The following is a 25,904-nucleotide window of genomic DNA, read 5'->3' on the forward strand; positions in this document are numbered from 1 at the left end:
CGGCGCGGCGCGGGCGATGGCACGGCTGGAGGTGTGTCCGTGCCTGGAAGAGGCCACGAGAATGATGAAGGCGGGATGGTATTATCAGTAGATCAGAGGAGGGCTCTGAGGTCACACAGCGCCTCTCCTACTGCAGCCGCAGGGGAGCACCCCAGGGCTGAGGTGACCTCTCTTGTGACTGTGGGGAAATTCCGGCAAGGCGATCCTGGCAGCGCTGGGCAGGCTGCAGCAGGTGCCAGCCAACAAGGAACAAGTTAGCAAAGAGCTGCCGCAAGCCCCAGCTGGCGAGGAAGGGCTGGACAAGGCCTGCAGACATCGGGGCAGACACCTCACGTTTCAGCCACGTTTCCCTCATTCCCACTGATAGCAGCTCGGGCGCGACGAGAAACCGAAGGCGGCCGCGTTTCCGGCACCGGCAATGCCCGCGCTCGGGAAGCTGCAGCAGAGCCCTGGCCAAGGGGCATCTCTAGTTACCACCATCAGCAGGCCAAGGCTTTCAATGAGCAAAAATAGAAATTGTACAGATACCCTAAATAGGAACCGACTAAATTGTATTGACACATGAGCAGACTTTACAGAAGGGTTAGAGAGGAGAAATGCACTGAATCTGGGTGGAGAACACCCAAGACTTTCACACATCTCTAGAGCTCGGTGGTGACCACAGGGTCACAAAAGACCCTGAAGAGGTGCTCATATCTCTGATTATGGCAAAATGATCTTACAGTAATAGTTCTCCCAGTGTTGCAATCTCATCCTTTTACAAAATGCTTGTGTTTCTAGGCAGTATTCAGGATGCTGGAGTGAATCACTGCCCCAGGCTGCATCAGCTGCCTCATCCAGTTGCTCAGCTGTTTTACCACATAGCTACTATTATCTTTTCCTCTGAAAGCTGGGAAAAACTTGCCCTTTTCCAGGGATCCATCAGCTCTTCTCTCTGTTCTCATCATAGACCAAGTGACTTGGCTATCCACCCTTAAATGCCACCTCCTACTAACAAGGGTCATCCAAGCCCTGGCTCACGGCAGTTTCTCATGGCAAGCTGAAGGCACACCTAAAGGATCCAGGCCTCCCTGCCCTCAGGCCCTTCCTGAGAGCCCCTTTTGGGGAGGACTAAACAGATTATTTTTGACTCCCAGCTCTCCCACCCCCCACTCCAAAAGCTACACTCCCTGCACAAATCTTTTCCCATTTGATGTGAAAAGTCTACAGCAGCATTCCAAGGCTGAGCCCCTCAGCGCTGTTTTTCCCGCTATCACCTCAGCCTCTTTCCTGCCTTTCCCCCTGGGGACAAGGACCCAAGGGATCCCATCAGTGGCTCACAGCATCCCTGTGCCACAAGAGGGCACATCAAGCCCTTGGATGTCATTGCCCAAAATAGCAACCAGCCGAACAGAGCTCAGGGGACAGGATATACCGGGGAAAGTGGGTTAGAGGGGAAAACGTGCTCAGGCCCATTCATACTGCCATACACAGTCCTGGGTGATGGCCAGCAGCCCAAAAAGGTCCCTGGAGGGTCAGAGGCTGTGGAAAGATCAGACTTGCTGCTTACCCAGTCCCACAATGGTAATTCCCCCCACAGCCAGAGCCCATCCTTTTAAGGCTCTGTTTGGTCTTCAGGCAGCTCTTTGCATTGAGCTTTCAGTTCCTGGACCACAGCCTGTAGAATGCTGGACCATTCTGCTGTCCCACATCAGGTCCATTGCTCTCTTGTTCTGCTACTTTCTTACTTACATGACTGTTTACTTAATTTTTCCCAGTTTTCAATGCAGGACCTTTCCAACAACCAGTAATTGCCATAAGAAAACCTCTTCCCAGTCCATACCTACCTCCTCAAGGTGGCAGGTGACCATGTTCCTGTTAGCTCAGCCTTAAATGCCACATCCTAACAAGGGTCACCTGGTCCCTAGCTTGGTTCACCCAGCAGCATCTGTGGCAAGCTGAAAGCACACCTGGCAGCCTGGCTCCTGAAATGTGACACACTTGATGCAAGAGCTTTTTAACCTTAACATCTCCAGCCTCTGAGCAGGAGAAAAATGCAACCAACAGCATGGCTAAGCTCAGTGTGCACCCTGTCCCCCATGCAACCTCCCAGAGCACCCATGCAGAGCACCCTGACAACCACAGCACCCCAAAGAGGATACCAGCCCTCTGCAGAGACCTGCCCTCCCATGCCAGGCAGCTGACAGATGCAAAGACAGAACAGTAGTGTGCATAGCGAGTGTGGTTAGATTTTATTGGTTTTTTGTTGGTTTTTTATTTTGTTGTTTTTTTTTTTTAACTCATATAATTGTTATAATACAAAATATACAGACTGGAGATGCCAAGCGGGTTGTGGGTCACCATGCCCTGGGGCAGGGGGTCACACCATGCGACCTACAGCGTGAGGGGGGAGGCGGCAGGTGCTCCACATGGCAGCGAACAATGGGTACCCCAGAGAGCTGGGAGGAGGGAGAACAGGGCCAAGAGATGGAGGGGTAAGGCCCTCTCACCCTTAGGAGAATGCAAGTGGGAGCTCAGCCTCACAGCAAACCTAGGAACAGGTCTGTGAGATGAACAGTGTGTTGAACGAACCTAAAAAACACATCATGTCTGCGAGATAAATAATGTGTCAAATGAGCTTAAAAAACATGTGATATCTGCAAGGGCTGGGACAGGGATGGTCCCCCTGGGAAGCAGCCCCATAGCTTTGGCTCAGAGCCCCAGGGGTTAAATTCTAATGTCTCCAGCCCCAGGGCCTCAGCCCTGGTCTGGCCCAGCATGGGTGCTGATCCCAGACACTGCAGCTCAGGCCAGCCCAAACCACCCCTGGCCAAGGACACAGAGAGTGAAGCCACAGTCGGGGCTCCCAGGGCTGGGTGCATTCCCAGTGCCTGTGAGGGGCTTCTGGAGTTGGCATGGGATCACTAGCCCATGGGTATCACTGTCCCAGCTGTGACTTGGAGTGGTATGTGGGCAGGACAGGCCTGTCTGCACACACCCATCTCCAAGGAGCTAGTGGTGACAAAAACACCCAGGGTCCCCATCCCCAAGGTCCCCAGGCAGGCTGTCACACGGCCATGCTGGAAAAAGGAGAAGAGTTCCCTGCCCCAAGGTGATCCTCCAGCCTGCCAGCAGCATGGCAGTGACTCCTGTCTAACCCCAGCCTCGACTTTCTCCTCCAGGAGCTGCCAGCTCAGCCATGTCACCAGCACAGGGCTATCCTGTGGGGACACCTCTCTGCCTCATTGCTCATTCCCCCATTCCCAGGGCAACAGGTGGGCTGGGATGGGCTAGGACACAGGAGCAGGGCAAGCCCAGCTGCAAGTGATGCCAGGAGCATGGCTGCCAGCCCTATGGGGCCAGAATGGCCACCAGAGACCAGCCCATCTCCCTCTTCCACATGTCCCCATACCCTGGCTGTCACATCCTTGGGAAGGGTTGGAAACGGTGTCTCTCCACTGGAGCCTTAAAGTGGATCCCTGGGGTTTCCCTGTGCCAACACCCCAAACCTGAGGGACAGGGGCTGAGGTTGCAGCTCTCCCAGCCCTGCATCATCCGTCCTGGGGGACAAGTGCCACAAGTCACTCAGAGTCCCTTTAGCCTCCCCTCTGCCCCTGTCAGGAAGAGCCTCTATCAGGAAGAGTATTCTAACCAGGATCCCTGGGATCAGGAGATGCTCCCCACGGCTCATGCAGCAGTGAACCCCCAGGGCTCGTGTGGCTGCCTTCTCCAGGCACAGCCCCTCTGCCCACCCACTGGCCCAGGACAGGGAGGGTGCTCGGTGGCTCACAGTGGACACACCGGACATCTTCCCACAGCAGGGCACAGCCAGGGCAGGGGAGGAAGCCAGGGCACTGGCTGTGCCCATTCGAAGACTTTATTGGTTTCTAGACAGTGCTGCTGGAGGATTTGGGCTGGAGCTGGGGGCTCCTGGGACTGGGGAGGATCAGTGTAGGCGAGCTGTGGCTGCACAGGGTGGTGTGCACGGGGAAAACCTCTACTGCAGCCTAAGGATGCATCTTTTCCACCGGGATTGGGTGCAGGGAGGTCCATCCAGGTGAAATTCTCATCCTGTGCCAGCCATGCCCATGCTCCAACATCTGGGAGCACCTGCCTGGGATTCCCCGAGGAAAGCAGAGCTGGGCCAGGGGAAAGGGAAGATCTCGGCACCGACTGCATCCCAGGGAAGGAAGGCCCCTTTCCATGGGGGTGTCTGTGCAGCCGGAGGAGGGGAGTCTCAAAGGAAAAGTCAAGAGAGAGAAGGTTCTGGGCCCAGTGTCAGGAGAGCTCATCTGGAGGCAGGTCCGGGAGCTAAATCACGCTGTCGAAGAGCTGCATGGATCGCATGATGTTCTCATCCTGTCGGGAGCAGGTAGGAAGCAGGCAAGTTGGGCACAGAACAGCAATCTGGGCAGCTCCCCCAAACCTGGCTTTACCCTCATGGCAGCTCTGGCACATGGGACAAGAGTCCCAGGGATTACAGAGCCCTAGTGGGATCCATAGCTCTCCTCATCTCTTCAAGGATACTGGCATGGGTACAGTTCCCAAAGGAGAGCCCCAGCCTTGCCCCTGGGAGCCCTGGCTTCACTCCCTCTCTGCAAGAAGGAAGCAGGAGGGACAAAGGTCCCCAAGGAAGAGGGTGGTAACCTAGCTCAGAGAAGAGTTGCTGGTGACTTTACCTTCTGGCAGGACTCCAGGAACTCCTCGATTGTCACCACACCATCCTTATTCCGGTCCATTTTCTGCAGACAAGCACAGCACAGGGAACATAGCAGGGACAGCCCCAGCCCTAGGGAGAACCTGATACCCCCTGCCCAGGTCCCACAGGGGCTGGACACAGTGCACCCCTGGCCCCAGGCATGCCCAAGCACCAACAGGACCAGCACAGCCCTGCTTCATCCCCAGAGTGGGGTGTTTTCTACTGCACCCACTGCAGCTCTGTGCTGGAGCTCTGCTTCCCCATGTGCTCCTGCTTCCTGAGGATGTACTCAGCTCACCTGGAAGAAGTTCTCCACGTGCTCCCGGGGTGCTTCCTCCCTCATGGCCGGGTAGGTGTATTTGCCCATCATGTCATAGATGGACTTCATGATGTCCAGCATTTCCTGATGGGAAGGGGAGCAGGGTTGCAGTGTCAACACAGGGCTCTGCTTCCACCTGGTCCCCAACCTAAACCTTTTTCTTGATGCTCCTGAAGGACCTGTGGGGTGCTGAAATGTGTTTCTGCTGGCTCTGTGCACAGTGTGGGGCCATGTGTACACATGCAAACACGATGGAGCCCCAAAGCTGCACACCACTCAACCACCTCCTTCCCAGAGTCACACCAGTGCCAGGGGGCCAGGAGGGACATTTGCAAAGCTGAGCTCAATTAAATATTGATCCCCTAGGCCCTCCTCCAGAGCTCAGCCGAGTTCTGCCCTTGTCCCTGCCAGGTGCAGACTTGCACTGGCCCCAGGGACCAGTCTGGACCCCTCATCCCACCTCTTTGGTGATGCAGCCATCTTTGTTCAGGTCATAGAGGTTGAAGGCCCAGTTCAGGCGATCATCAATGGTGCCCCGCAGGATGGTGGACAGCCCAGACACAAAGTCCTGCAAGGATGGACAAGGCAGGCAAATGGGAGTTACAGCCACCAAGAGCCTCAGAGACACAGGGTACAGTCCTGCTTGATTCTCCAGCAGGGAGAAACTCAGCTCCAAAGCTGATATGCCCTGGGGCTGGGCTGACAAGGTGAAATGTTGGGTATCAAAAAGAGTTGGGGGAGAAAAAATTGCTTAACACTGTACATTTCCCACACTACTCCCTTGGGTCACAGCAACCAAGAGGACAATGTGTTCAGTCTTGTGTGAACAAGACCCAGCCATGGCTGTGTCTGCCAGTCTGGGTCCCTACCCAGAAAATACAGAAAGCCCCTTTTTTTTTGCTTTGCATTAGTTTCTGTTGCCTCTGGGAATTTAATAAACTCCACTAGGCCTGCCAACTCTTCATCCATCTGCAATAACACTGCTGACCCCAGTCCATGGTCCCTGGAGGGCTGTGCTCTCCTTGCCCTGCTGCACCCCATCACCCCCTCCCTGGCCACAGCTCACCTCAAAGCTGACGGAGCCGTCGTGGTCGGTGTCGAAGGCGTTGAAGAGGAAGGTGGCGTAGGTGCTGGAGTCTGCAGGGAGGCAGACAGCATGAGGGGGTGCTGGGTGACCCTCTGCCCTGCAGAGGCACCCATGTGTATGGGGACAGGGATGGGGATGGGCACTCACCTCCTTGAGGGAAGAACTGTGAATAGATCTGCTTGAAGTTTTCTTCATTGACAATGCCACTTGGGCACTCCTGCCAGGGCAAGGTCACAGCATCACTTCCACATTGCAAAAAGGGCTGAGCACCTCCTTAAAACCTGTGTCTGCCTTGCCTTGCCCTCCAGCCCTATGCACCTGGTGAGGTGGCTAGAAAAGCTGCTTAGAGCATCTCCCTGATTTTTTGGGTTGCACCCCTCACTGGAGGGGCTCTGAACCCCAGGCACCCAGGAAGGGGCTCTCTGCACCCAAGGAAACAGCACAGGATCAGGTCTTCCCACTGAGCTCCTTGGAGGTAAGATCAGACTGTAGCCTTACATAAACTTCAACCCCAAAAACTTTCACAAACAAAGGAGTACCCAAGGTGAACATGGCAGGAGAGGTGGGGGCTATCAAAGCTGGTCAAGGAGTACTCACATTCTTGAAGCCTCGGTACAGGACCTGCAGCTCTTTGCGGGTGAACTTGGTCTGCTCCTGGAGCTGCTCCAGCCCCTCGGGGCGGTGGCAGACGGTGGAGAGCTCAAACTCATCCTCAACACTGTCTGCAAGGAACCCAGGGGAAGAGAGGGTGGCTGAGGCCAGCACTGTCCTGCCCTATCTTGTCATGCCAGGGGGCAGAGAGGCACCTTGCCCAGCACACGCTGTCCTCTCACACCTGCCCAGGTTGACACATGTTTGGGGTGCTCTGCTCAGCCAGAGCTGGGTCTATGCCAGAAGAGGACACTCAGAGACACCCTGGGTTCAGACCAGACTGGGCAACAATCCCCCTCCAGTACAGCCCAGGCTGGGCACAAAAGAGGTGTGAAAACCCCCCAGTGCTGAAACCCTCCCTGCCTGCCCTTCTCCTCCCACCAGCACAGGCATCTGCCCCATGGAGTTCAGACCCTTGATGTCCTGCAGCACCAGGGCTCACATCCAGTAGGAGAGTTGCCCCCCAGAACCCCCAGTCCCAAATGCCACCCCCACCCCAGCCTTTCCAGATTCTTTTCTACCCACTGTGCTCCCACCTTCCTTGACGGCTTCTCTCCACCACCTGCCAGGCTGCACAACCCTTGCCTGCAGCACCAGCACCCCGAGACCCCACTCAGCCAAGGGGGGCACACAGCAGATACTCCCTCTTCGTGGGACGGCTCAGACCCTGCCCCTCCATACTCACCTTCTCCCAGGGGGAATTGGCTTGCACCGTGGAGCTGGGAGAGATCCTGACCAGGGGCTTGGACTCTCCAAGGAGCCAAGCACACCCAGTACAGGGGGTTAAGGGACTCTGCACTCACACCCTGCTCAGCCTCTCTCATCGCCCCATCACACCTCCATCTCCAGACTGCCCCTCAGCTTAGAGAAACAAGTCCCCACCCCTCAGACCAGTGTCAGGAGGGCCCTGCTCCCTGAGCCAGCTCCCAAGCGGTCCTTGCCGCTGTGCATCCCGTGGGAGCTGCTCCAGGGAGATGAGCAGGGAGAAAACCAGCCTGTGAGCAGGTAACGACAGAGGTGGGTGCAGAGCCCATGGGATCGGACCCCTCCGGGGCAGGGCTGATCCTGACAGCCAGGGCAGGGGAGAGGTGGAGGCGTCCCCTTCCCGCAGGCAGGGCCAGGGCGGAGAGCAGGCAGCAGCACCGCCGGGGACAAACACACACAAAGGCAAAAAGAAGCACTTGCTTTCACTGAGCGAGGGGATGGATTTGGGCCGGCAGCAGGGCAGCAGTTTGAGGAATCGCTGCTTCAGCGCTTTTTTAGTTTGGACTGGTGGGTTGCCTGGAAGAAAGAAGGAGTCACCAAGCAGAAGAATTAACACAGCATCAGCCCCCGGTCCCCACGGGCAGCAGGGTTGGGCACCCGGCGCGGGGTGATCTGAGCAGAGGCAGCACATGCAGCGTGAGGCTGGAGGAGCAGGAAGGCAAAACCCAGCCCAGGCTCTGGTCGACCTTCCTGCTCAATCCCAGGACAAACCCAGCACTGGAGTATCCATCCTTGGGAAGGATGAGGACAACCCTGCTAAGCTACCCACACCCAGCACTTTTGTACACCCTCATCATTACCAGGGTGCCCTGGAGACTTCCAGGAGCCCAGAGAGTCAGGAAATGGCAGGGCCAGACTCTGTCCTTTAGCCTTGAGGACAATTACCTGCACCCTGGGGACCCTCTCCGAGGGGCTCTGCAGGGAGGCAGGGTAGAATGAAGCCCAAGAAGGAGCCTGTGGCAGAGCCAGGGCATTGCATCCTCGCTAAGCTCAGGCTGGGTTTGATCCTGCTGGCACCCAAGGGCTGAAGGCAAAGCATGCACCAGAACCCCCCATGCAGCCCCAGACTGCAGCATGCACCCCCACCCCAGTGCAACACTGGGATCTGAGCCCAGGGAACTGCTTTGAGACAGCCAGAAAGGGAACGGGGCTTTGCCTTGGCCAGGCTACAGGGCTGGTGAGGGACTCCCCATGCCAGCCTGGCCCATGGCCACTGCATCCAAGTCACCCTGCATTAATAGTAGGTCCCCTCACTGTACTGACCCCACTGCCACCCCCTGCTCCCCCATTTGGACCCCAGTGGGTTTACCCAGCCCCATCTCTCCCAGCTGGTGTTGCCCCATGGCTGCAGACCCCCTCCCTCCCTTCCCACAGTGCCTCAAGCCAGCAAACTCAGTGCAGGACTAACGCTGCAGGGGGGAAAGGAGGAGGAGGAGGAGGAGGGGATGAAGGCCATGCTGGGCTCCAGCCTCCGAGGGGAGGCAGACACCAGCATGGGGACAAATGGGACAAAAGGTGCAAAGTCCCTTTTGGGCTCTGGTTTGTCACTATTTGCCCCAAGCATCCTGTACATCTGCAAGCAGCAGGTCACAATGCCTATGCATCCTGAGCCCTGGTTTTGGGGCTGTTGCTCTAGGGGTCTAGCAAATAGCTGCCAGAGAAGCTCCTTCTCAGCCTTGTGGGACTAAGCTGAGCCCCAGATGCCAGGAAAATGGTGCTGCATGGTACCCAGCTCCGAGACAGAGACATGGGTCTGCATCCAGCAGCCACTTCTAGGCAGGCTGGCCCCAAAGTGCTCACAGGCAGGACCTGGCATCCTCTGAGCTCACACCAAGGCAGCTCCATCATTCTAGGGGGTGGAGAATAGCTCCAGGAGATCATGGATCCAGCAGGACATCACAAAAAGCCACTCAAAGAGGGCAAATTCTCCCCAGGGATGTGGCATCCTCAGCAGGGTGACAGTGAGCTGCAAACCTATAGGGATGAACCAACACATCCCCTGGCATTTGTCAGGGAGTGACAGGGGCAAGGGTGAGGACCAGGATCTTGGCACTGGTAGAACAGCACAACCTGGCTCCTGTCTGCTCCAGGGTTTGCAGGCAGGTGAGGAAAGAGGACTTTCTTTCCTAGAAGTGGGCATCAGTTGTACATAAACCATGATTTTTTTGTCCCAGCTACCCCTCCAGGGCCTTAATTTGCAGAGGGAAAGGGAAATTGCACCTTTCAGCCTTCCAAGGATGCTCTGGAGCCAGGTCCCTCCAGCAGAGCTGAGCTGTGGAACAGACCTGACAGGCAGAAGTATCCCCTTTGCTGAGAGGGAAGGGACAGGGTGGGCAGAGCAACACCCAGTGCCAGGGTGATGCACCCAGGAGGGAGCAGGGCAGGAGGGAAACCACACAGCGAGAGAGATGCAACAGAGAGTAAACTGTGGTTGGACTCACAGGGGCAGCAGGTATAGGCACGTGCAGTAGGTCAGGTCGGGTGCAAGTTACACTTTAGTTTGTTATAAAGAAGGAAAAAGAAAAAAATAAAGAACATGGGCGTTTTCTCAAGGAGGAAACCGAAGGGGGCCCGATTCCAGGGTCCCCAGGGCAGGGGGGGAGCACATTCAGCACATGCAGCTTAACAACAGGAGAGGGGTGACCAGGGCTGGGGTTTTGCTGTCCTGGCTTTAGTGAACACAAGGGCTCTGCTGAGTAGGACACACCACCCTCTTTCTGTCTCCAGCATCCAAACCACAAGCAAGTCTGGGAGCTGCTCCTTGCTGGGAAACAGCTCTGCCCAAAGATGAGGAGCAGAGCCCAACCACGTGCTGCCACTCTGGACACACGGGACATTGCAGCACGATCGGCTGTCCCTGCCAGCGACAGCTCCTTTTCCACCCTCCTGCAAGGGCCGTCCAGCGGCCGGCACGGAGCAGAAAGGGCGGGCAGCGCTTTGTCTGCGGCGGGAGGGCTGCCGTGTTAAGCGCCTTGTCGCTTCCCGGGTATCGCTCTGCAGCTCAGAGACTTCAAAACACACAAACACACACACAAGCTGACACTCCGTCCTTGAGCAGCACCAGAGGGGAAGGGATTTCCCACCCCCACCTCCACACGCTGTTGAAATGAATCCCGAAGGCCGGCTCTAAAGGGACCTACAGCGGGTAGATCCCTGCCCCCAGCAATGATTGCCCTCAGGATGGCCACAGACCACTTTGTATCGAGCCACCAGCAGCTGATGTGTCCTTGGAGGCTGGATCCAGCCAATGCCACCATGCTGAGGGTTACCCAGTGCTGGGCTGACACCTCCTTCACACAGAGGACCCAGGAGACAGAGTCAGTCAGGTGCATAACAATGTCCCTGCCCTCCCATAGAGCGACAGCCACAGCGCCCTTCCAGTGACAGCTGGATGGAGAGACCAACCCACCCCTCCTATAGCACCCTCCTGCTAGAATACACCCTCTGTAACAAACCAACAGGCAGTGCCAAAACTCCCCCATCACTCTCAGTAACCTGTCAATAAATGCATGATCATGATGGGTGGAAAATGTTCATCCCACAACAAGACCCCCCCAGTGTCCCCATCCCCAGGGCACAGCACCATTCCAGGAGGGGAGCAGAGCACTAGCAGCCCACCGGTCATGGAGCATCACAGCCCCTGCTCGGCCCCGTGGGCAACACTGGGGCAGCTGGCAAGGCAGGAGGAGCTGCTATCCCAGGCTGATCTGAACCCAGCTGCCCCGATAAAACCTGTGGCTGACAATCACCCTTGAGCAGGGCTCAGCCGCTCAGGGAAGTGCCCAGCCACAGCTCTCTGGGGGCTGCAATGAGCTCAGCCCGAGGAAGAGTGAGTCTCCCCTGGGGAGGTCAGGATGTGTCCCACCAACAGCAGCTCTGCAAATGACCCTCATCAGTCAGCAATGCAGAGCCAAGTGTAGCAAAGGTGCCAGACAGTCATCCATCAGGGGAATGAAATCACAGCTGGCATCTCCCAGGGCCAAAGAGTCCCTGTCCTGGGGGTGGGACAGAGCTGGGAGCAGCAAAGCTGCCAAGCAAGCTGCAGTTTGTGGGACAGCAAAGGCTCAGGACCAGGATATTCCCTGGTGCCAGAGGGAGAAACAGCTGCACAACCCTTGTGCTGAGCAATCCCCGGGGGGGTACTGGCCATGGGCCAGAATGGGCCACAGAGTCAAGTGGGGCTCGCAGCACTGCTGTCCCCATTGCCATCCCCAGCCTGTGACAGTGCTCCCAGAGAGCCTGGCTGTGCACAAAGGAGATGCTGCACAATAATAATTTCTTCAGACCACACCGTGCACAAAATATTGTGAGCAGGGAATGGGACAGGATACACATCCCAAGAGAGAATGGAGCTCACGGGCTCCTCAAATGGAGCAGACAAAGCTGCAGGACTGGGACAGCCATATGCATCACCCTGCTGAAAACCCACACACAGAGACACATCCTGCCCCCATCAGCACCTCCTCTGGCAGCAGGAACCAGCACATCCAAGGTGCCAGAGGAGCTACCAAAAAAATGCCCCAGCGGAGCAGCAGCTCCTCTTGGCTGCAAGCAGTGAGTTCCACAAGAGAGCTAGAGTTCTGCATTTCCATCACCCAGATGTCATCCATACCCTCCACAGTAAGGCACAGGGACCAAAAGTGGATGTGCTTCAGCCACACCCCAGCCAGATCCCAGGCAGCTCAGGGACATCCGCCATCAGAGGGAGGTTGAAAGCACCTCCTGAGCACAGCACCCTCCTCTTCTCCCCTCTCTCTGCTCTACTACTAGCTGCTCCTCTGATCACTCCTGGCCAGACATCTTCCATTCTGAAATCTGGCTACCCAAGGGGATGTGATCTGCAGTCCCTTCATTTCACAGCACCCCCAGGGCCAGCAAGGAGGCAGAGGGGATGGAGGCAAAAAGCCACATTCATGCAAAGTCCATTGGCAGCCCTTGCTTGAGCTGGACTGTCTCTGGCACTGTCGAGCCAGAGGAAACAAGGCATCAGCACCATGCAGCTCCCTGCACTTCCACCCTCACCAGGCACAACCAACAGGTGGTGCATCCATTGCTCTGACATATTTTGGGTCCTTTTCTTTGGCCACATCCAGCCCCGTCCTCAGTACCCACTGCCAGTCCAGGAAGCCCAACACCCAGAGCATCCTATTCCTTCCCAACCCTGGCACAGACCCACAGGGAAGGCAAAGGGGCTCTCAGCTCTTTTCCCATGTTCTCCCCATAGCCACCAATTCCTGTAGCAGTGAGAAAGCTTTGCCCTGCATGGTGCTGCCCCCCACATTCATGGCTCTTTTCTCCCAGTTCACAATTATCTCTTCAGCCCCAGTTACTTGCAGTGCTTTTCCCCATCATCTGACAAAGTCCAGCCCTCTGCATCCCATTGTCCTGAGACTCCAATAGCTCAGACAGTCTCCATCCTCCAGCACCCCACGTCACTGCATCCCAGTGCCTCAAGACACAGATATCCCCCACCCTAATGCTCCCAGACACCTTAAATTTGTAGCATCCTGCACCCAACACCATACATTCCAATGTCCACAAATATTCCCACCCAATATCCTAACACCCTGAAACACCCCCAGACACCCTCACTTCCCCAGTTCCTTACACCATAATGCTGCCAGACACTCCAACGCTTCCCCCCCCCCAAAAAAAAAAAAAAGCCCTACACCACACTAATCCTTCAGAAACTCCCCTAAGCACCCTGCAGCCCTTGGGACCCTTGGGATAGGAGGAGCACCTGCACCACCACATCCCCATCTCCTTGCAACCCCATCCCCATCCCTGTCCCCATCCCACCTCCCCTGGTCAGGTCGATGATGCCCAGAGCATGGAGTATCTTGAGGCTGGAGCAGAGCAGCAGGATGATGCCCACGGTTTGCAGCCCCTGCAGGTCCCAGGGTGCCTCAGCAAGCGCCATGGCCAGACACACAGCCCCAGCCGGCAGCTGCTCTGGCAGCAACAGACCCAGCAACGCAGGAGAGGGGAGGGCAGGGGAGGAGAGACCTGCCTTGGCCCTCCCTCTTCCTGCCCTGGCATCCTCTGGGGTGCCCCGGGGCACCCAGGCTGCAGAGAAGGAGAGCCCACGAAACTGCCCAAGGGACTTAGGGGTCAGCTCTCCTGCAGGGCACCCCTGCACTACACAGCCTGGCACAGGAACCTGCAAAGGGGTGCACAATGGGCACCAGGGGATGCATGGAGGTGGAGGAGGCTCAGCCACACTGACTTCCATCCCAACAGCAGCTCATGGTGGCACTGGAGCTGAGCAGTCTGCAGGGACCCTCGAGTTCATCACACACTACTGGGATACTGCTGTCACCAGCCTGGTGAGCAGCTCCGCCTAGGAAATCCCCTCTGCCCCATGACAAACCACCAAACCTTCCCCCCAACAGTGTCCCCACCTTGCATGGCACAAGTTCCCTGCCTTGGAGCTCAGCCTTGTCCACTGATCACCTCCACAGACATCTGCAACCCTCATCTCCTCCCTCTTCTGCATCTCTGCACCAGCAAGTCAGTCACAGCCACAGCAGAGGCTGCCAGCCCTGGGTAGTTGCTTGCTGCTGGAGGGAAATGTGCCCCACAGGGTGCAAGTGTGCCCCACAGGGTGCTGCTTGGAGGGAGGGCAGCACGTCAGGGACAGTCAGGGTGGGTGCTCCCCACAGCCCACCCAGCATCCTGCTTTGAGGGCAGCAGGAGAGACTCCAGCCTGGCAGCAGTAGTTATTAGAAAGTGGCTTTCAGCTGTCTATGCATCTCTCACCCAACAGCTGTTCTGATGTGGCCACCTCCTGCCCCAGCAGTACAAGCCCCAGGGCAGGCACCCATGGTGGAATGAGACATTCTCCTGTATCCCTGGCAGGGCATGCTGTAGCCAAGCATGGATGGCACATCTGACATCCTGATATCAGCACTCCAGGGACCATGGACTCCACACTCCCTAGAGCGCAGTCCAGGGCACTTCTATTCCCACCTGTGCCCAGTTCTGGTGTTTAATCCTGCCCCTCACAGGGGAGAGGTGAAGGACATCCCAATGAGCTCCCACAGCACCCTGCAGCCCAACACAACCTCTTCCTAGAGAGTCACAGCCTCTCCACTGGACATGAAGGTTTCACCCTCCACCAACAGAGCAGGACTATAAAGAAGGGCAGTCTATTCTAACAGGCTCCTTTGCTCTCTACATTTCTTGCTTTTTCTCCAGCCTGTGGTTTTCTCACCTCCCTGTGGCCAAGTGATCTCCTGCCCCTCTGTCTGCTGGCTCAGAGCCCATCCTGGGACAGAGTGGGGGCCCTTTCCCATGTCCAGCTGGATCTCCTTGCTCCCCTCTCCAGCCACATCAGCAACAGCAAGAGCAAATCAGGCCAGAGGGAATTGGGAAGGAAGCAATGTGAAAAGTGATTAACACAAGGCCGGAGGGAGAAGAGATTCAACAAGCTAATTAGGTCTGGCTGGGCTGAGCAGGACATGTCACCACACAGCAGCCAGAGGCACAGGGTGCACTACAGGTACTGTGGACCTTGGGGAGCTCAGGGCTGCTGGGAGAGCTAACTCTCTCCAGCCCTAGAGCCAGCCCATGGAAGGGCAAGGGTTAAATCCACTGCAGATGGGGGAATGTCTGGTGCAGCCCAGCCCAGGGAACCTCAAACTTCAACCTGGAGTGCCTGCAGCTATCCTAGGCTAGATGTCAATGCTCTAAGATCTACTGCCCTGCAGCAAGCTCACCTTGACCTCTGCGATCTGTCAGACCCACCAGGCTGGATGACACCCCGAGCCCAGGGACTAAAGCATCACACCCCAAAGGGCCAGTCCCTCCTGCAGCCACGACACAGCACTCCTGCCAGAGGTTCCTGGAAAGCAGGAGGAACCAGAGCTTGGCACAGGACTTTGCTCTCACCAGCACCTTGGGGATGCTCGATTTCTCCCCTCTCCAGAGGGACCCTCACCCTGAGCCAGCCATGAGGAGGGGTCCATACTGCTCACTGCCACCACCCTCTGCCTGGCACCTTTCGGGGTGCTGGTGGCACCCAAGCATGCTGCTGCTCCCTCCTGTTTCTCCCACATTCCCGAAGGGTTTGGCACCCTCCCAGCCCTGCTTCTCTCTCCCTATCCTGAGCTCTACAGCAGCAGCAGCCCCCAGGGAAGGCAGAGCCCAGCACACCCTGTGCTGGGGGCTCTCCAAGACACCCCCAGTCCTGCCTGTCCCCCAGCACGTACCCTGAACAGCCAAGGCAGGAACAGCCCTGGGCAGGCACCAATTATCCTGCCGACAGCAATCTGCCACTTCATTCAATATTAATCTGTGGCTGGGCTACGCGGGTGGCGGTCCCGCCTCTTCCCTCCCGCCACCCCTCCTCCCAGCCGGGACCGATTGCTCCGAGCTGAATTATTGATGCTGCACTTCAAGAGGCAAAATTGATAAGTGTTTCTCTCCACCTGCCCCATGCTGAGCGCTTGGCCCAAGCGAGATCTCAGCAGAGGTCTGAGAGCCTCCTGCATGGGTCTGCCAGGAGATCTTCGGGGCTGGGGACAGCCATGATGGCACAGGGCAGAGGTGGGATGACACAACCCATCATTGATGAGCCAGCTGGTAAACAACGTCAGTTCCAGCACTGATCACCTTGAAGGTCCTGGAGCACAGTGCAATCACAGGGATGCTCCACTGCTGCTGCCAGATAGTGGCTGTGCCGGTGCCACCAAGGCTGTGGCAAGGTCCCAGGGGGTACAGTGCCAAGCAGGCAGGACAAGGGGTTGCAGACAGCCAGCACTTCTGTCCAATCCCCTTTTTCAGGGAAGTGCCAGCTCCAAATGAAGGATGGGGTCCTTGGAACCTCATCCAGCTGAGTTTGGGAACCAGCAAGCCTGGAACTCCCCCGGGATCTCATTGCAAGATGCTCCCACTGAACCCTTCCCCCAGACTTAGAGGGGTCGGCTTGGTCCCTCTGGAGCTGCTCCATTCCCAGCCCACGACTGTGGTGGCACAGCACTACCTGGGTGGAGAGAGAGCCGCAGGCAGGGGAGCAGCAGGGATGGGGCAGGGAGGGCCTGGGCCAGCAGCCGGAGCAGGGAAGCACCGCCACAGCATCGATGGCTCCGGAGCAGGGGCAGAGCCCGTGTCCATTAGCAGACCCAAGCCATTAGTGTTTGGTTTCAGGCTCTTTGCGGTCTCTGGGCTGTCACTGTTGACCCAGCCATGGCTTGTAAACAACCCCTGGAGGGGACACAGTATTCACCAGCCCCAGACACTGCCTGGGACCTTCCCTGGAGAGCAAAATCCTACCTGCTGCCTCTCAAGTCACGAGGGGCAGCAACCTATGCAACAGCACCTCACCTCCATCCCAAACCACTGCCGTTCACACACAGGACTCCTTGTACAGTGCCCAGGGCTCAGCTTAACCTCTGCCAATTTCTGCCCCTTAAGCAACATTTCCTTCTCCTCTGGGCACCTTCAGGCAATGGGGGCAATTGCTGGCAATCCAGAGCACCTGGATCCCATTCCCACCCTCACAGCTGGGGCGCATCTCCAGCCAAGCCAGAGGGAACTGCAGCTCCTCAGCACGGGAATGTGGGTGGAGTGGGACAGGCATAGCCCTGTTCCTTCTGGAGGGGTGACAGATGACCGGGACAAGGCTGGACACAGGACACCCCATCTCCAGCATCCTGCTCTGGCCCACGCTAGGGAAAAGTCAGTTGCAGATGGACAAGGAGTGTGCCCCAGGAAACAGAGGAACCACACAAGGCAAGGACTGGCCCCTGCCTTGTCCTGAGCCCCTCTGCAGGGTTGCTGCAGGGGCTGGGGGCTCTCTGTCTCCACTCTTCCCACCACACCTGGGAGCTGCAGAACAGCTGCAATCAATGCCACCAATTTTGGTCTAAAGCTTCGAGCAGCTACATGGGGAAGTAAAAGCACTGGGAGGGGGAAAGCAGGGTCTGAGGGAGGCACCCCCAAATCACCAGCAGCTGGGGAGGGGGAGTCCACCCTGGGCACAGTCAGCATGCCCTCCTCCAGCACTCACAAGGCAGGGTGTCTGACAGCTCAGCTCCTGCCTCAGTTTCCCTCCTGGTATGATCCACCTAGGAGTGCTGCTGCTGGAACACAGGGACTTAGCAAGCAGTTAAATGGCAATGAAAACTTCCACCCACCTTTCTTGTCCTGTGATGAGGTTCACAGGATCAGAGAGAGAGATCCCCCCCATCTGTCCCCTCCCTCCCTATCCCCAGGCACAGCCATCCTGTAGGTGCAGCCTTGGCTGCTGTCTGCTTCACTGCTTGTGGAGGCAAGCATTCACCACTACACCCAGCCCGTGTGGCACCCAGTGCTGGAGAAGCACAGCAGATATCTCAGGGCACCACTGCACCAGGAAGATGGTCTGTCTCCTCCTCACCCTGTGCATGCCCCGATGTCGAGGGCCAGGCAGGCTGCAGCATCCTTCAGAGAGGTGTGTGCAGGCATGAGCAGGGGCTGGGGGACCCTTCACACAACCATCACCCTGGGAGTCCAGGGAGCACCCAGCCAAGCAGTCCTGACCTCACTCCCACCATGAAAAAGCAAAATCCCCTGGGCGGATCCAGACTCTGCCCAGTGTGTCCCGTGCACAGCACTCAGCACCTCACAACCCATCCACAGCTGGACAGCTCCCTCTGTGTCTCCCACCCTGCCCAAGGGCCACAGGGAGCCTTGGGAGAGCCAGGAGCAGAGGGCCCAGCATGCACCCATCCTGCCTGAGCCTGGCTGCTCTGCAGGCTGGTGCTGAGTCCGACACCTCACGTGCAGGATGAGGTGACCGTGGACTCTGGTAACACCCTGCTCCTGTGGAGGTGTTGGAAAACAGCCTGGTGCCCACGTACACAGTCACACGCAGTCCCAGCCCCAGCATCCCAGCACACACCAAAGTCACCACCATACAGCAGACACCTTGCCAGCCCGGTCCCCTCCCTACATCCCCAGCCACTGGGACAGGCAGGATGCTCTGCTCCTTCCATACTACGCCCCTACAAGCAGCCAGCGGACACCAGGACTCCCTCATGGATGCAGCAGCCTTGGAGCATCCTTGGGGGCAGCTCTGGACACCCACCACCTGCCCCTCATGTCCCCAGAGGTGACAGCACCACCCACACCCATTACCTTCCAAGGACACAGGCTCGAAGAGGCCAAATTGCTCCAGCACCTTGACGAAGAGGACCAAGACCACCAGCACTGCAATCATCTCAAGGCCTTCCAGGTTCATGGTGGGGGTGTCTCATGGCCCCTCACCCCTCCACCCCTCCCTACCACAGTCCTGGAGCCCCCTCACCCCAGCACCTCGCATCCCCAGGGACCAGGGCCTGTGTCCCTGGCGGGGGTTTGGCTGTCACCCCCTACTCAGGGACAGCTGCCATCAGCCATGGGCGAGCGAGGGGGCAGCGCAGGGCTGTGGCAGGCGGGATGGGGGGGTCGGAGGGGGAAAGAAGGCATGCCCTCCCATTCCAATGACACCACCTCCATCGATTTGCTTAATGCAGTTGCTAAGGAAACGGGCCACAGATATTAAAAGGCACTCGGTTCCCAGGGGGGGACACGGGGAGGGGCAGGACGCTGGGCACTGGCAAAACATCCAGCATGGGGATGACTCAGATTTGTCCTCTGTGCCCCAGACATGTGTCTGCCCCACGGGGACCAACTTGGCTAAACACCTCAACATCTCCCTCCTGGAGAGTGTCTGGGGCAACAATTCCATCTGCCCCATTTCTGAGCAGGCAGATGGGTCCTCCTGTTTTGCTGGGAAGACCAAGGGAAGATGGGGAGCAGGTCAGAGAGAACAGGCTGGGAGCAGAGGCTGTGATGCAGGATTCCCAAGACACTGCCAGACCCCCAAATGGTGCAGCAAGAGCAGGAGAGGAGGAGAAGCAGGGGCTAGGGATCCAGCCGAGGTCACACAGAAGCTGGAAACAGAGGGTGAACCTGTGCATCTGTGCCTCAAGCACACATCCACACACAGACAACAGGGCTAAATTTAGCTCTTTTCTAACAGCATTCCAACCCCTGTCTGGCTGTTTGATCACAAACACAGGGATCTCTGGGGATCCAGGTACCTGTGGTCACTGCCTATCACCAGGGCCCAGTACCCCTTGGGGTCTTCCCAATCACTTCCCCCAGGGATGCCACCAGCACTGCCCATCTCCAGGCAGACAATTCCCGTATGGCCCATGATGCAAGACCAGTCCTAACTGCAGCACTGGTGTGGTAAGCAGGGATCAGGGCTGCCCCTGTGCCACTGCTGCCTCCCAGCTCACCCCAGGAGCAAGGCCAGCTGCCACAGCCACAGGTGGGGTCACCATATCCAGGCTATGGAGCAGACCCCCGGCAAGAGCTCCCAGCAGGGCTGCCTCACACCAACCTCCCAGGAACCCCCATCTCCAGGCCAGGAGCTGCAGGTTTGTCCCCTGGCAGGGGATGGGGAGGGCTGGTGTCTCAGTCCCAGGTCACAGCACAGCCTGGCTATCTAGAGGCTCCATGCCACAGGGCTTGGCATTGCCTGCCCACCTGGGGCACGCTCCCAAGGTTGTTGTAACACCAGCAGAAGATGCCAGAGATGCATCAGAGGCATCTTGGGAAAAGAGCTGAAAGCCTTCCCCGGGGAAACATTCCCCAGGCTGGAAGTTTACAGACCTCACATTTCCTTTTCTTGGAAAGAGCTGAGTTTCCAGGCACTGAGCCTGGATTTCATGTGTCTGCTTCCCAGTTTTGCCCTCGAGTCAGTCCCTCAGGGCTGGGGTGGCACAGACCTGTTGCACACCTGTGGGAAGTTTCCAACTGATGCCAAATGTGTTTTTAAAGCCACTTCTCTTGCTGAGCCCCAGTTACAACCCATCCTCTCCTCAAGCCTCCAGCTGCTTCCAGCGCTGATGCCTGTCCTGCAAGCCATGAGTCTATTTTTGCAAGCTAGTTTTGGCCAGATGTAGAGGGAGAGGAGCCCTTCCAGCCTGATCCAGAGGGTTTAGGGCAGTTTCTCTGCAAATGGAACCTGCTCAACCCATGTGAACGGACATTGGCCCCTCATGTCTCTGGCAGCATCGTGGGATGCTGGGGCTGAAGCAGGGGCAGGTCAGTCACCAAGTGACAGCTTCCCCACCTGCCCTTGTGCCTCCCCTGTGCCAGCCATCCTCCCCAGCAGAGCCAGTGATAATTCTCCCACTGCCTGCCCTGTCAGGATTACACATTTCTGTGCTGGAGCCATTGACAAAACACTGCATTGTTTGCTACCAGCATAACACAGAATCCCACCAGGACCAGCACAGACACCTGGCACTGCTGCCATGTCCCAGTGCCACACGCTGTGCCCAGCTCCCAGCACCCCCAGACTCCCCAGGGTTTCTTGCCCAGAGCATATTCCTTTCAATCAAGGGCAGCTCCAGATGGGCTAGGTGAGACAAAGGAGCACCCCTTCACCTCACCAAGGTCTCCAGGGATGGTACTCCATCTGGAGCTGCCCCAGGATGGAGGAGACACATGGGACCGCATGTGGGAGGTCACCAATGGAGCCAGACCCACAGCTGCCTGCAAGGGATGCTCAAGAGCACACGCATCCCACCAGAAGTGTGGGACAGGGCTTTGCCCCCCATCCCACTGAGGGGCATCACTCCCAGGGTGCTCCCTGCCCCTGCAGGCAGTCAGCATTTGGCCAAGCTGTGGGAAGTGCCCCAAGGCTCTGGCTGAGCTGTGCAGAGCGGTCTCACAGACAGACAGAGCAATGCACACCCCGGGCAGGAGAGGCTCTGCACGTCCCCAGACACGTGATGCCAGTTTCACCCCTCCTGCCCTGCTCCTTGCCTTGGGGTCTCACCCTGCAAACCCCTAACACTCACATCCCACTGCAGTGGGGCTTGGAGAGACCCTTCACTGGGGAAAGTGGGACTCCCACCACATCCCAGAGCTCCCCAACACACCGGCTGAGCACCAAAGATGTGGGTCACGCCCAATGGGACCCAGAGCCCCAACACGCAGATTGAGGCCCGAGCATGAGCTCTGGGCACCCTACAAGAGTGGGAGGCTCCAGAGAGTCCATCTGCATCCCCATCTCACAGCGAGGGGCAGCAGCACCCCAACACCAGCAGCGTGGTGGACCCCGAGCCGTGCTGGATACAGCAGCCCTGAGCCACAGCTCAGCCCTGGGCTGCCACCGGCTGCTCTCACACACGGGAGCAGGACCACAGCCAGGAGGAACTAATGAAGTCACTGAGGACATGGAGGTCTCCCAGAGAGGGAGTCCCCAGTGCACCTCTTCCACACCAAATATCTGGCCCACCTCACCGCCTGGTCTGTGCAAGTGGCCGGGCCACCCTGTCCCCCACATCCCAAGCCCCGTACCTTCAATGCCGCTGATGATTTTGAAGCAGCGGGTGGTGAACCAATAGGAGATGAGGAGGAGGATGGCAATCAGGGAGGCATAGAGCAGGCTGTCGTTGTGCAGGGATGTCCTCTCCATGGCTCCATGCCCCGTGCCCCGCTGTGCTATGTGGGGCAGCCCTGTCCCGGCAGTCCCTCGCCAGAGGAGCGGCCACCGCGGGCAGGGAGGCGGGGGGCCGCACGGGCAGGCAGGCAGGTAATTGGGAGCGTTGTGTGAGAGCCAGGCTCCCAAACCAATTACCTTAATTGTGCTCAGACAGCACATGGCAAACAGTTAAAAATAACCCTCCTGGCCCGGGGGGAGAGTGGCACCATCAGCCAGGAGAAGGAGGCAGGGGGCAGAGAACAGACGGGGTTCGTTACACATGTGGCTGTGTCTCAGTGCCATGGGGCCAGCGAGGCATCACCACAGCCCAAGGGCTGCTCCAAGTTCCCTGATGATCCTGGGATCCTCAGGGCTCAGCTCCCTGCTGCCACCCCATAGGTGAAGCTGGGAGTCCTGGAAAAGGGGCTCCCTAGGGAACGATGCTGCAAGGATCTCTGCTGATGCCTGTGTCTGTCCTTGCTCCAGACACGAGGGCTTGAAGGAAGGTGGCTCTGCAGTTCTGCCATCCTGGAGAGCTGGGTCTGGCATCTTGTTCCCTGTGTCCCACAACAGCACCTCCCCAGGGATGTCTGCGATCAGCATCTGTTTCTCTCAGCCTGGAGTCAGAGCCAACCAGCCTGGTTCCTGCTCCATGATGCCAGGTGCATTTAGTGCCACTGTGGGATTGGGCACACTCACTTACAGACCCCAAACCATGCTGGATTAGCTGCACCCATGCCTGAGACACTTCTGACCCCTGCATGGTGCTTGGCCCCACGTGCTGTCCCATGGGACATATGGCTGAGGAAGACACTCAACCCCAGTGTCTCATCCCAAAGCCTCTTTGCATACAAGATGTCACATGCCTACTGTGGCCACCCCACTGTGTGTGGAGTACAGCACTGCCCCAGCTGTGCCCCTTTCAGGGAGCAGAATCCAAGCATGCAGATCCATCCCTCCCTTCCTCCCTTCTCTCTCCCCCGAGATCAACAGCTCTGAGGATCCACAGGTGACACAGGACAGGATGGCAAAGTGGCCCTGGCACATGCCCATGGCTCAGCACTGGGGAGAGCATCAAGCCCTGTAACACAGCCCCAGGACCAGGCAGCCCAGGCTGGCACTGAGCCTGTGCTGCCTGTCCCACGTTGGGCTGTGACACTGACAGCCCACCCAGCCACCCCTGCCCTGGCTCTCCCCTGGCCGGCAGCACAGCCCGGCCACACTGCTAAATTCAAACACCCTGCCAGCCACCTGCTGGGAGGTGTATAAATAACCCCTGGAGTGGGGATTCTTGCCCAAAAAGCAGCTCCATGCACACAGCTTGTCACAAGCACACCCAGGGAGCCAGGTGGCTGGGCCCCGTCTCCATCCTCCCAGCACTACCAGCAGCTGGGGATGGGGAACTGTCCCCCACTGCGGGATGGAGAAGATGGGGACGGAGCAGGGCAATCATCCATTGTCAAGGGATCTGTCTCTTCAGGAGGGGACCGTGCACCTTGACTGTGGCCCGGATCTGCCCTCCTTGAGAGCCACCCCTGTGGCTGCCCCTAAAGTGTTCTTCACTCAGTGCAGCAGGGTGTTAGAACACGACTTCCACAAAATGTGCCACGGGACCTGCTGGGCCACAGTGAGGTGACAGTCCCTGGGCACAGCTGGACAGCTGCTGCCCAGGTCTCAGGTGCTCCTGACCTGCAGGGGGGCCAGCCTGATGGATAGGAATTTCTCCTTTTTTTTGGTTCTCGGGGCCATCATCCATTAGGGAGAGTTAAATTTAGGTTAAAGCTGATCCCTTATTACCTTGCTGCTAATCAGAGCGCGAGCAGATTATTAATAAGCACATTAAAATATTGGTGAAATGCTATTTTTGGGAGGTGAAGTCACAGTTTTAATCTGGTTAATTGATTGAGTCATTTCTCTTTGCCCTCTCTGGCAACCCGTCCTTGGCCAGCTCCTCAGGGCACCCAGCCAGGGGACCCCTTGCCCCAGGCCCACCTGGTCAAGCACCCAGTGCCTTCTGCAGTGAGCTCCAGGAGATCTCCTTCACCTCTGCAGGAAGGACAGGGGGTCACTGCCCCCCCAAAAAGGGAATGATGTGGTAGGGTAACAGCCAGAGAGGGGTCAGCATCTTGGGGACCCAAGGATCAGAGCAGCAGCTGGGGAGGAGAGGAGCTGCAGAGGGGAGGAGGCTGTGCAAGCCCCACATCCTACACCCAACTCAGAGGTGCCTGGCTTTGGGTTTCACCCCACTTTGGCTTGTCTCAGAGCTTGGGAGGACACCAAGAAGACAGTGAGGGTGCCCCACAGCAAGCCATGCCCTCTGTGCCCATCCCAATCCCATGCACACCCAGCAGGGCTGTAGGGAAAGCCCTTGGTCCTGCACAGCACCACACATGGTCACCCCAGAAACCCAGTCCCAGGGGACACCTGCTACAGTCCCAATGCCACAGCACCCAGCTGTAAAGCCCAGCACGCTGGGAGAAGGACCTGCAGGATATCCTTGCAGGTGATGGGGTTTGGGAGCATCCCGAGTCCCATTCCCTCTTTGCTCCATCACCTGCAGCTCTGCCCCTCATGCCCTGGGCTGGACTCAGCTGACTCATCCTCGGCCCCTCCACTCCAGGCAAGTTGGCTGGTGCCCAATGGAGCCAGCTAGCGGGGATGGAGCTGGCACTGCGTGTGGCACACCCAGCCTCCAGAGCCTGGCATGCTGCTGGGCCTGGGGACTGTCCCCTGCTTTGACCAGGAGCCTCCATCCCAGAGCTTGGGTCCCTGTGGGCAGGAAGACAGCATGCCAGCTGGGCACGGCTCACAGGTCAAATACTGCTCCCACATCCCGGCCTCCCAGGCTGTGCCAAGTGCTCCATGCTATTCCTGCCTTTCTCTGGCCCCAAGGACAGGCACAGGCTGTGCAGACCCAGGGGTTTCCCCAGGCAAGGAGGGGACAAAACCTGGGAGGGGTTTTCCAGGCAGGCTGAGTCCTGGCAGAAGCAGTGCAAGTCCCAGCCCTGCTCTGAGGCGTGACGCTGCCACATTGGCCTAACAAGGCTTTCCCTGCACTCACGGTATGGTGCATCCCTTCCCAGCACCGCTGGGGCCCAGAGGGGCAGCCCAGTGGTCCTCAGCAGGGCAAGGCCATGGGGATGCCACCTTTGTCCCTGCACAGGGATGCAGGGACAGGAGTGGGAATAGGGCACCCAGATTCCCAGCACACACAGGCCCATGATGACCTCCCCAGGATATGCACACTGGGTTCAGGCGGTGGTGCTGGGTTCACACCCAGAAGATGAGGTTCTGGGCAGCTGGCAGGGCAGTGCAGGGGCTGGCACAGGGGTGAGGGTCCTGCCATGGCAGTGACATCAAACCAAGAGCACACAGCTCTTTCCCCAGGACCAAGCATCCCAGGACAAAAGCACCAGTAGATGCAGGCACCAGGGCGTGTCCCTGCCCTGGCTCATGGGGCACATCCAGGGCTTCTTTGTCCAGCTAGATGGAGGGCATGATCCAGCCCCAGAGGAGTCAGATTCCTTGACATGTCAGGAACCATCAGACCAGCTGCAATTTATATGTACAGCAGTTCTTTCATGCTCCACTTTGCATCAGTCCCCTCCCCAAATAAAACATTCCCCTCACCCCAGGTCCACAAGGGCCCTTCAGGGGCTTTTGTTGCCTCCTGGAGCCATCTTCAGCTTTGCTCCACACAGAGCTCAGTGCAACCCCTCCACCAGCATTTCTAAGCAGCATTTCTCCCCTCCCCAAATAAGCCCACAGAGCTCACCAGACAGACACCCCCAGTCACAGAACAGAGACCCCGAGTCCCCCAGGACGGTACTTACCTTGGGAGAGAGTGCCGGTGACAAACTGGTAGAAGAAGCGGATCACCCGGCCCAGCTGCCTCTTGCAGCGCTGCTGGCAGTGGCTCATGGCTCCAGCTCCCAGCGCT

General features: G+C 57.8%; 1 protein-coding gene across 1 annotated transcript in view; it reads right to left on the reverse strand.

Moving 5' to 3' along the window:
• Positions 1 to 2,208: 2,208 nt before the first annotated feature.
• Positions 2,209 to 25,904, reverse strand: part of KCNIP2 (potassium voltage-gated channel interacting protein 2) — a 46,832-nt gene continuing 23,136 nt past the window's right edge. Inside the window, exons 2-9 of the mRNA XM_031064150.1 lie at positions 7,921 to 8,016; positions 6,682 to 6,806; positions 6,232 to 6,301; positions 6,064 to 6,134; positions 5,458 to 5,565; positions 4,977 to 5,081; positions 4,659 to 4,721; positions 2,209 to 4,338 (exon numbers count right to left, since the gene is read on the reverse strand). Coding sequence (XP_030920010.1) covers positions 4,291 to 4,338; positions 4,659 to 4,721; positions 4,977 to 5,081; positions 5,458 to 5,565; positions 6,064 to 6,134; positions 6,232 to 6,301; positions 6,682 to 6,806; positions 7,921 to 8,016 — 686 coding nt within the window. The 3' untranslated portion in view covers positions 2,209 to 4,290. The remainder of the gene's footprint in view (positions 4,339 to 4,658; positions 4,722 to 4,976; positions 5,082 to 5,457; positions 5,566 to 6,063; positions 6,135 to 6,231; positions 6,302 to 6,681; positions 6,807 to 7,920; positions 8,017 to 25,904) is intronic.

The sequence above is a fragment of the Geospiza fortis genome, unplaced genomic scaffold (assembly GCF_000277835.1).
Source record: "Geospiza fortis unplaced genomic scaffold, GeoFor_1.0 scaffold130, whole genome shotgun sequence".
NCBI classification, from domain to species: Eukaryota; Metazoa; Chordata; class Aves; order Passeriformes; family Thraupidae; genus Geospiza; species Geospiza fortis.